The sequence below is a fragment of the Notothenia coriiceps genome, unplaced genomic scaffold (assembly GCF_000735185.1).
Source record: "Notothenia coriiceps isolate Sejong01 unplaced genomic scaffold, NC01 NC01_scaffold00006140, whole genome shotgun sequence".
NCBI lineage: Eukaryota > Metazoa > Chordata > Actinopteri > Perciformes > Nototheniidae > Notothenia > Notothenia coriiceps.
Window position 1 is genome coordinate 81,314 of NW_011338841.1, and position 11,090 is coordinate 92,403.

Here is an 11,090-nt window from a genome sequence, read left to right on the forward strand (position 1 = left end):
AGGCGGCGATGATATTCTTCTTCTCTGCGTCGGGATAGTGGTCCTCCTGGAACAAGGCCTCTAAATGCTCTAACTGATCTACACACACACACACACACACACACACACACACACACACACACACACACACACACACACACACACACACACACACACACACACACACACACACACACACACACTGAAGTGTTTGCATAACCAAATCTGAACACACCTGGACAGAAAGACAGTTTGGTTACCGGTACTGTAGAGAGTTCTGGTTTTCTTCTTGGGAGGAGGTGGAAGCAGGACGTTGTCAACGACCTTTTCTACCCCCGGCAACAGAGGAAGGCTGAGGCCTCGACCCCTGCTGCTGTAGCGGATGCAGTGTCGGGTGGAGTAGACCCGGTTTATCTCCATCTGTCATCAATAAGAAAAACATCAACATCATCTCTTCTCCGTCACAAAAGCCAACAGGGAAGTTCGTCTGCCAAAAATAAGTTGAGGTTCACCAGTAAGTGAACTGTGGAACTTTTCAGCCCCCAGAAAGCAACAAAATGTATGATTTGTTGAATTTATTAATGAATCTGCCATTTTGTTCTGAATTGATTATTTGTTTAGTCTATTAAATGCCAGATAATATAGAAAAAGGTTAATTGTTTTGATTTTAAGATTGAAGTTGGTGTTCCTGGTTAATTTTGAGTGCAGTTCTGGCCATATATTAGGAACATTCAGCATCGTGCTATTGCGCTAAATATTTTCATTCTTTATTTATTAGTAATAATAATAATAATAATAATAATAATAATAATGCATACTTCTGTGTTCTGAGCAGAGTTATTCTTCAAGCTACAGATTACTTCATGGTGTAGGTACAACTGGCAAAAGACGATCAAATGTGATACATATTTTCACAGTGAGATGAAATTATTTGACACAGTTTGACATCATCAAATTCTCCATTCGCTTGTCACAATGCTTCAATTAAGCTCTTTCACCTACTGATATCACACCACACCGCACACTGAGCCAAATATTAAAGCCCAGGATGTTATTTCCACAGCTGCATCATTAATATTGCAGAAGGTTGTAGGTGTGCATCATTTCACACATATTACACCGTAATTATACATGACAAGAGTTATTATTAGACACCTGGAGATCTTCACTAGAACATGCAAATGTGCCTGTTGGGCTGCAGAGGTTTAACCTCATGCGCCGCCAAGCAATACTCAAACCACAGGTAGTGTATTTAAAGTCCTGCAAACAAACCACAGTTTGCAAAGATCTGAAAAGTGTCAGGCTACATTTGGGGAAAAATGTCTAAAATGAAGACGTATAAAAATATAAATTAATAAATATTATATAACCACCCTAAAGATTCAATGAAGAACTTGTACTACTACAAGGTGATGCAAATTTACTCAGTAATACCGTCTTATGTGATCCAATGCAACTGTTCTGAAAGTCTGCCTTTATTATACCCATAATGTTATATTTTTATAGAGGTGTTAATTTAATGATATGTTTAATTCCTGAAGTCATAGTTAGCGGTGTTATTTTACTTGACTGCACAAGGTCATAAAAACTCAACATTATTAACTTTGTAAAAGGTAGAATTTATGGCAGAGCTGTTGCATTTAATTTTAATTGATTATATATTGCATCTAAAGAGGGTAGAATACACAGTATATAGTGTGACTACCATGCCGGCAATGGACCACACTAAACCGTCTACGAACTGGGGTCGGTCGCTTCAAAACATCAATGAAGAAGTGGGGCCTGGCAGACAGTTCTGCATGCGAGTGCGGTGACCCTGAACAGACTGCCGAACATATAATAACCACCTGCCCTTTATATAGACCACCCTCGGAAGCCAGCCTCTTCGACGTAGGACCAGAGATGCGGGCATGGCTACACGACACCGAGTTGGACCTCTGACGTTACACGAAAGAAGAAGTGTGACAGTCTCTGATAAGATTTATCCAGTCGTAAAGCCTAAAGAGAGCTCACCAATTAAGCACATCACAGTCTTCAATAAACACCCGAGTCTGAACTAACTGGAAGCGGTCATGTTGCATAATTGGTAATAAAGGCATCAGGTTTTGAATATGTGGTAAAAGAAAGACAATATCTCTGGTTTTACTGCTTCAGAAAAAAATCTAACTCCTTGGTCAATGTTATACGAGTGCATGATGAATCAGTGGAGAACTATCTTAAGATCATTTTGGTTATAGGTGCAACTTTTAGTCAATTGACAGAAAAATGAATGCCATCTATTTTAATAATCATTGATCAATTGAGTCATTTCACATGCAAAAATGTCAGAAATGACAGTTTTAGCCTCTCAAATCTGGAGATTTTCTGCATTTCTCATTACATCAAAGTAAACTGAACACTTTCAGACATCAGCTTGGATTTTGAGAAAAAAAATAGTTTTCACTATTTTCTGATATTTTATAGGGAAACGATGACTTGATGAATCTAAATGTTATAATCTGCAGATTAATCAACGGTGTTTGGGAATTCAGGGACTCAAATGTTGTTCAGCATACTGTATATGTACATTTCCTGCAGTGATTGATAAACAGTGACGGTGTAGTCTCACCTCGTGAGGCTGTGGGCCCTGCAGGGAGTGACTGTAAAGTACAGAGGGGCTGCAGGGTCTTTTTGTCCCGTGAAGTAGAGGAGGTGCAGGTTGGATGGGGACAGGAGGCTGTGAGGAGTACAGCGGGGGGAGAGGAGCAGGAGGAGGGCAGTACAGGCCGGCCCCCCCACAGCCCAGGAAGACGGGGTCAGACAGGTCGCAGCTGTTCATCAGACCGATGGGAGGCTCGGCCGGAGCAGAGCTCTCCTCTGAACTCATCGCTGGCGCCTCCTGGATCCCACTCTCCTCCTCATAGCGCTCGCTGACATCTTTATAACCTCTCCTGTTTCTCACTCGCTCACTTAGCTTCCTACCGCACCTCTTCCTACCCTTTTTCTTCTCATTTTTCTCTTCTAGACTTTTCGTTTCTTTGGCCTCTTGCTTGTCGGCGATTGTTTCCTTGTTGTTCTCAATCTTGTCGTCTTCCATCTGCTCCTCCTCCGCTCCCAGCCTGCTCTCTGGCCTCACCTGCTCCTCTTCTTCTGTCGCCATCAGTTCATTTTCTAAATCAACATCTTTCCTTTTTCTCTCTTCCTCCCCCTCCTCGTGTTCTCGACCTGTTTCCTCTCCTGCCTCGTCATCCTCTGTCTGATTAAACGCCCTCTCCTCTCCTTCCCTCCTCCTCCTTCTCCCTTGGTGGTTCTTTGTTTCCAAATCCTCCAGCTCCTCGCACAGAAGGCTCGGACAGTCTGCAAAAGAGAGTTTTTGGTTTTTTTGTGACTTTTGTCCAAAGTCTGTAAAGCCTGGACACTAAAGCCTGGATAAGTAACATGAGGCAGTCGGCAAGCAGAGTAAGCAAGATATCCAAAATTATGCAACAAAAATATCCAGCCAAATGTGGCGAAACCCTTTTGCAATACCGAGATCTAAATCTACTGAGTCAGCTCGTCCCTCAGTCCACCCTCTAAAGACACTCCCCTAAATGTATCACTAAAGCCTAACCAACAATCACAGATTTTGTTCTGAGCAATTAAGTTAGAAGCTTGGGCTAGAACACAATACATGCAGAATTTGCGAGCAGTTAAACAGTAAGGTCGGCAGTGGAATCGTTTAATTTAATTCAAAAGACACGATGGAACAACTGATTACAGTCCTGCGACAGCCACCAGATTTTCTTTTCTATCTCAAAGCATTTCGCTTATTGATTTGTTTCAAGATAAGTATTTCAGCAAATAACAAACAGCTTTAATCAAAACAAGAACTGGAGAAACCTCTACATAATCCTAAAACTACTGCTGGAGCCAGATTTCTAACGTGGAGTAGTAAAAGAAAACTCATTACACCTTGAACCACCAAATCAGTTTCTCGTACTCTAAACTACTTTCTTGATCTACTTGGCCTTGCTTCACCATAAATTGAGAAAGCTTAAATGATATGAGCCACTCATCTGTGTCTCATATTGTTGCTTTATCGAGACTCAGCAAGACTGTCTCTAGTTTTTATATCCCATTTACTGGAATAGACTCCCTGAAGACTCCAATTTCTTTAAAAAGCATTCTCAAAAGATTTATTTTTCTGTTGCCTTCTCTATGATCTGTACTACATAGTTTTTTATTTATTCATATGTGTTTTCGTCTGTGCTTGTTGTAAACGTCTATTATTGATATCACGTAGTGGTAGTAGTATTGTCTTTCGGCTTTTTTAAAACATGTTTCCAGCTTATTAGTTTGCATCTTAATCTTTATGTGAAGGATATTGAGTTTTTCCAATAGGCAATTTATTTAATACTTAACAAATTGATTAAACTTGTGATAAGGTTTGTGGTTTCAAACCTTAACCTATGATGGCTCTCTAGGTACACGCCAACTCACACTGAGTCCCTGTTGACATATGTTGCTTTCTTTAAAATATGAAATGATATGAAATGCATTTTGTTACGGGCCATCTGACACAGTGGTATTCTCATCCAGGGCCTTGGCTATCCCTGAGGTCCTGTCTTCTGTATTTGTGGCAGGTTTAGGGGAATATATAGTTGGTAAATGATTGGCTGATTACATCAATTTTATAGTTAGGATTTTTTAATTTTGACTTTTATTCCAATCAAAGAAAAATGTTAAGTTTACCATCACAGAATACTAAAAAGTCCAGCCAATTCACATTTAAGAATTTGAAACAAATGATTTTCGGGCATATGCTTTAAAGATATATACAAAATATACGGGGCTGGGCCACTCAGTGAGGTATATTGCATCATAAATTCAATTATAAGTTAGCAAAATCAATCAAATGTAGGTAAATGATGCGCTCCATTTACATTATTACAAAAAGTGGTTAGCTCATTCCTCAAAACAGAAGCCTCAGATTGATTATAATAAGAATAAACAGGAAGTGTAGGCCTATACGTCAAGTTTGTTATGTAAATAAGTTATTGGGCTTTTTTCTTATCAACTTAGATTTGTTAGAAAATGTTTCCAACTTTCATTGACTGAATTTATTTGAAAAGTGGGTTTATTAACACATGAATACTACTGTGTGATATAGCTAATCCAAGTTTGGGCACCCCTGCACAGTGCAATAACTAATTTGAAATGGTTGGAGCTCTTACTTTCCTATTTCATGAGTCATGAAAAAAAAAAACTGATAAACGTCATCCCCGCGAGGAGCTGCAGTGACTTAATTAGTGTCCCAGGTGTGCAGCGTCTCGTGCCACCTCACCTGACCGCTAATTAACTCTGAACAGCTAGCTGCAGCTGAACTAGCTAACCCACTGTCCCCATGTACAAACACCAGGTCGCGAATGTTAATAGCTGAGTTTTAAAATCGTAAAGTGTCTCTGTGGAGCTGTGCAGCTCTGGAAGCTGAGCCTCACAAGAAAGATAAAGAGCTTTAAATACACCCGCAAAGTATTTCAAAGTTTACAAAATGACACAAAAGTTGAGCTATAGGAAATGGTCGACGAGTGAAAAGCGAACCAATAAACCAATAAAACAATAAAACAATTAAATGTCATCATAGTGGTCCTTACCAAAATCTTCCTCTAAATCACAGTGTTCCTCCATGTTGAAGTCTAAACTAATAATCAATTAAGCAAGGTGACGAGGTGAATTGCTCCAGCACTGCAGGCTAATAAGGTTGATTGATTGATTACCTTCAGCAGTGTGATGGAGAAGTGTCGCGTGAAGGTGAAACTGATCCAGCCAATCAGTAACCAGGACCGGTAACACACGCGATCAGGTAAGTGACATAATCTAAGAAAACTTTATTGATGTCATGCAGTGAATATACATGGACTGGTTTCCTAAAACAATATATTGTTGCTTACGAATCAACATTAACAAGTTTACTGAGTTGATTTATATGTTAAACAAGGTGCCTACATTTGATCTTGAGTTTAACAACTCTTAAAACATTAAACACTTCCAAGCTTTAAAAGGTTGATATTTTTCTTAGCTAATTCTCTTTCCCTTGGTGTGTTAGTTGTAAACACAAGGTATATTGTATTCTACCTAAGCTATAGGCTTACATTGTGTTGATTTAAGGAATATATATTATGTTTGTATCACAATCATTGGGATCAAGTAGGTATGTTTACTCAAGTATTGCATTTACAAATGGAAAGCATTTCCATGTTATGCTTCCTTATACCTGTGCATTATAACTTTTGAAAGGGACATTTTGCCATTTTGCAATTTTTTTTGCCTTTGTTGGCGTTACTAAAAATGTTTTTTTTTATAATTTCAGATGTCTATGAGTAGTGAACAGTTCAACTAAAGTTTCAAAATGCTGGTAATTTTACTTTATTTCACAAAGGCTTAAAGTGGGCCAAGGTCTTTGTAAAATAAAGTGCTCATATATCATATCATATCACTTTCTCTTATTATATTGGAAGGATGCCAATCAAACATTTGCATGTCAGTTGTAAAGATGCTGGGATAAATTCAGGTTGAATTCAGGATAAATTCAGGATAAATTCAGGTTAAAATCATGATAAAATCAGTTTAAATCAAGTTTCCTAGTTTCAGTTGTTCCACTGTTACCCACCAGATGGGGTACTGCCTGGACCCCAGGCTCTTATTCTGTCTACCCCAACTCCCCTGTTCAGCCTCCTCTGCTCTACTCCTCCCAAACAGAGAAGGGCTCCAATAAAACCCCCCTCATGCTCTGTGAAAGGCACATTTCCATATAAGCAGCCCACCATAGCCAAGGCCAGGACAGCTTGCTGTCTCCTCTGGATCCAGGGAAAGGCCATCTGCACACTCCCTCCTCCACATCAGGTGACCTTGGTTTAATCTGGTCTGATGCAAAGAATTTAAACTGAAGGCCCATTTAGATTAATTTCCTTTCCTGCGTGCTTGCAAATTATCCAGGACAGTTTATTTAATCAATTCATAAGTACATTTGTATGCAATGACTTACATTAGCAACATCTCTGGGTGTTTCTCCCATGACGGTTCACAGAGTTCAGCAAGTGTAAATAGCTTGTTAAGAGGCTGCCATCACACATATAAATATATACAGAATTCGGTCAGATGTAGCGTTGAGTCATATGGGCTGCGTGTAAAGTTACGAGGTCAGAAATGGTATGAAGGCCAGGCTAATGCTGGTGTGTGAGAACACCAGAGGGAGACTTTGTGTCTGCATGCGAGTTCTCTTGAATGTGTGTTACTAAAATATATTCTCATTCAGAGCAGCCACTGCTGAGTCCTGAGTGACGAGCAAATCCTCGGCCTCAAGTTCAATCCAGCACCAGGGGGGGGGGTTAGTCACAGCCAAGACCAAAATAAAAGGTTCAGCTCACCCAAATTACAAAATGTTTTTCACTCACAATTGTTTTTCCCAAAATCTTGAGATATCTGTCTCTGAGATTTATTCCTCCAGCCCAGCAAGTGGAGACAAATGGAATTTCATTTGTAATGCTCACAGCATTGGAAATTCACTTTTAAATAATTCAACAGTAGTGTGTCTTTCCAGCAACAATGCCCTGGTTGCTTCATTCTTTAATCCAAACCACACCGAGAACATTTTTCACACAAACTGCAGTTAGAGAAATTGTAATGTTGATACTTTCTGTTCTCTGGATTAGAGAAGAGGATTGGGAATTAGGAATAGATGTGTTGCTGTTTCTGAAAAATTATATTTGATGTGACTGTGAGCACCACAAAATGCATTAAAGTGGAAGCAGAAATATCAGAGACTGATAATAGGCACATATTTATGAAAGATTACATACAACAGAATATGGTTTTATAAAAGAAAAAGGTGTTTATTTACAATTTGGGAAGTCATGTTAATCAAGTTAGACATTTGACAAACTGCAGCTTTATTTAGTGGATGTGGGAAGTACTAATGAAGATGTCAATGATAATGGGAATTTAATTGAACGTTACTCCAGTTGAATCTGGATTAGTTGTGTAGAAACCTCCAAGTAAAGCTTACTTTAGCAGCTCTTCTGGAAGCTACCCAACAAATCAGGTGCATTTAGAGGTAATACAAATGCAAACAAGGCATTATTACAATATTGTTCTCAACCATAGCCACAATCTTTATGATTTCATAGAATTTCTTTTTGTCACAGAATGAGTAGCGAGGGCTTCTAAAACATACTATTCTTGTGATTTATTATGTATTGTATTAAATAAAGTCCTTTAACACATTCACCCAGCAAAGTCGCAGGAGGCCACAGCCTGTCCCAGCTGACGTTGAGTGAGGCTGGTACACCCTTGACAGGTCGTAATTATATTAATGAACAACGATGGATTACTTTGACCCCTAGAGCCTCCAAAAACTCCCAGGTTCACTGCATGTTAATTGGTTTTTGTACTTTAAATAATGGTGCATTTGTAAGGAAATTAGCATACAATCAAGTAAAGTGGGTCTGGTATTGTTTCCGTATCTATTAGCCAAAAACAAATGTCAATTCAAATCAATATAATTTCCATTTATATTGATCTCATTTACTACGCATATATATGTATTAACCAGATTAATACCGACTACAGAGAATACGTTCCTTAAAAAAAACAGCCTTCATAGCAAAAGTCTAACTAATTAGAAATGAAATTAATGTGATATGGAAACATTTTATATATTTTTTTTAATGGAAGGTTACATATAGTTTGCAAATGAGGATATGTGTCTGCTGCTGCACAGTGACTCCCATCCCCCAAAATAGTTTGTACTTTAAATATAATAACTCGTTTTATCTAATAAAACTGCATGGGTGGAATTGAGTGCCTTGAAAGGGGTTATTTAAATTTAAAAGCACTATTTAAAACAAAAACAGACAATGATATGAAGTCACTAGGAACAAAATGAAAGTTATGATTAATAAAATAAAGCACCTGTCAACTGAATACAACAATCAGTATACCTTAAGTATCTGCGCAGACCCTAATTGGTAGAATTATGATTATTAAATTATGCAAATTGACCTCCAATAAATCTTGAACCATGTTTTATTTTTCAGGACAGGTACAGATTGGTTTCAATGTTCTCTCTGGTTGTCTGGTATGTGCACTGTAGCCTACTTCAAAGTAGAAAAATAACTTAGTGAGATCAGAAGATTGATACCAGCTACAGTGAGCAATCTGTTAGCTTAGCATAACGGCTGGAAAAGGGAGGATAAGTCTACCTACCTCATGTATTATTTAAAGCTGACTAGACACAAACAGCAGAATGAAAAGTCACAGGTGCATTGATTTATCCACTTTAATAAAAGACAAAAAAGACAAGAGAGGACAGATTTACCCAACCAGGTTTTTTATTTTGGAACAGAGTGGCAGATTAGTGACAGGGCGGTGAGTGGAGTATCCGCCTCCTCTCGCTCACTCAGCCAATGACAGAAACTCAGCCTTAAAAAAATGCAAATGTATAAAAACAGGAATGGGAACAGCAAACATAGAGTAGTGTAGCCTCCGTTGGGCTTCACACACACTTACACCCATACACATTCATACCTACACTCACACGTACAAATTCACCCTCTCTTTCTCACTCACGCACACACACGTCTTATTTGGCTACGCAGGCTTAGATGGGTACAAACACTCACTTTTTGTTTACGCTGACAGTCACTTTATAAAAGACAGTACGTGTTAAGATCATTCCTGCCTGTGAGAAAGTGGCGTGTTGTCTGTCCGTCTGCTGCAGGGAGACAGGCAGACAGACATACAGTGAAAAGACAGTCAGTGTGTGTGAAAGCCGCTGTGAGGGACCAGCTGCCCCTCGTTCAGCAGTGAACAGGAACACTCGCAGACACACAATCACGTCGACAGGCTAGTCAGTGTACACAAAAGTCTGCTGTGAAATACCAAGGTGAAGCACTCACAGACATACACACATACACACGGGTGGCGCGTATAGATGAGGTGAAGACACACACTCACGCTGGCGAGGGGGCAGGCGACACACACACACACACACACACACACGCACACGCACACGCACACACACACACAGGAGTGGTGGCGGTGTGTTACCTGTCTGTGGAAGAGCGTGAGAACTGCTGGAGTAGGTAAACACACACTCGGCCACAGTACATTCCAACTTTAACTCACCCCTCTTTTCCTTTCAAACGCACAGAAACACACACACAAGCATACACACACACCCAGTTAGTTTTGTTTTGACTCCCATGCATTTTTGTTCTACAGTACTGAGTATAATAGAAGCTACTAGCCCAGTCGCACTGGTGTGGTTATTGTTACAATCTCTTAGATAGAAGCACAGCCCTCCTGTCTCCTCCTCACATTCCCCAAACCAAACCCCTTCCCCCCTGTTTTCCCCTCCCCAAAACGAGTCCACAACAGGTTAAAGTTGACCCCATCAACACCGATTCAGAGTTCCTCCTCATAAACAAAGCTTTAATGACAGAAGTTATGATTTTTGAATGAATTAGTGCATGTATGGAGCAACTTCCTGTGCGGATTCACACTTTCGGTTTCTCGTTAGAGCCCCTCTCGCTTCCCAGAGGCCCAACCCATCCCCAAACAGAGCCAATGATGGAAGAAAAAGAAAGTGAGCCACGCAAAAGGTGTGTCTGGGAGTGGTGGTGATGGGGGGGAGATATCAGATGAGGTGATGACTGGACATGTAGTTGTGCTTTGACACAAACAGAGCAAACTTTAAACCAACCGGCAACTGATAACTAATCAATAACATATTGAAACCACCTGATCTCGCTCGTTTCACAAGTGATGACATACACAATGACGATGGGTTTGATTAAGCGTTAGAATGATATGATGAAAAGTATACTCAAAAAGTCTGTGTGGTGTAATTAAATGCACAGCAAGGTGTGTGTGTGTGTGTGTGTGTGTGTGTGTGTGTGTGTGTGTGTGTGTGTGTGAGAGAGAGAGAGAGATAGAGAGTGTGTGTTTGTGTGTGTGTGTGTGTGTGTGTGTGTGTGTGTGTGTGTGTGTGTGTGTGTGTGTGTGTGTGTGTGTGTGTGTGTGTGTGTGTGTGTGTGTGTGTGTGTGTGTGTGTGTGTGTGTGTGTGGCTGACGAGAGCACAGCTCATCTAAAG

At 39.9% G+C, this 11,090-nt stretch overlaps 1 protein-coding gene across 1 annotated transcript in view; it reads right to left on the reverse strand.

Annotated features, from left to right (window-relative positions):
- LOC104943523 (protein enabled homolog) overlaps nucleotides 1-11,090 on the reverse strand; it is a 13,408-nt gene that overhangs the window by 2,133 nt on the left and 185 nt on the right. Inside the window, exons 2-4 of the mRNA XM_010768964.1 lie at nucleotides 2,588-3,315; nucleotides 240-399; nucleotides 5-78 (exon numbers count right to left, since the gene is read on the reverse strand). Of these exons, the coding sequence (XP_010767266.1) occupies nucleotides 5-78; nucleotides 240-399; nucleotides 2,588-3,315 (962 nt within the window). The remainder of the gene's footprint in view (nucleotides 1-4; nucleotides 79-239; nucleotides 400-2,587; nucleotides 3,316-11,090) is intronic.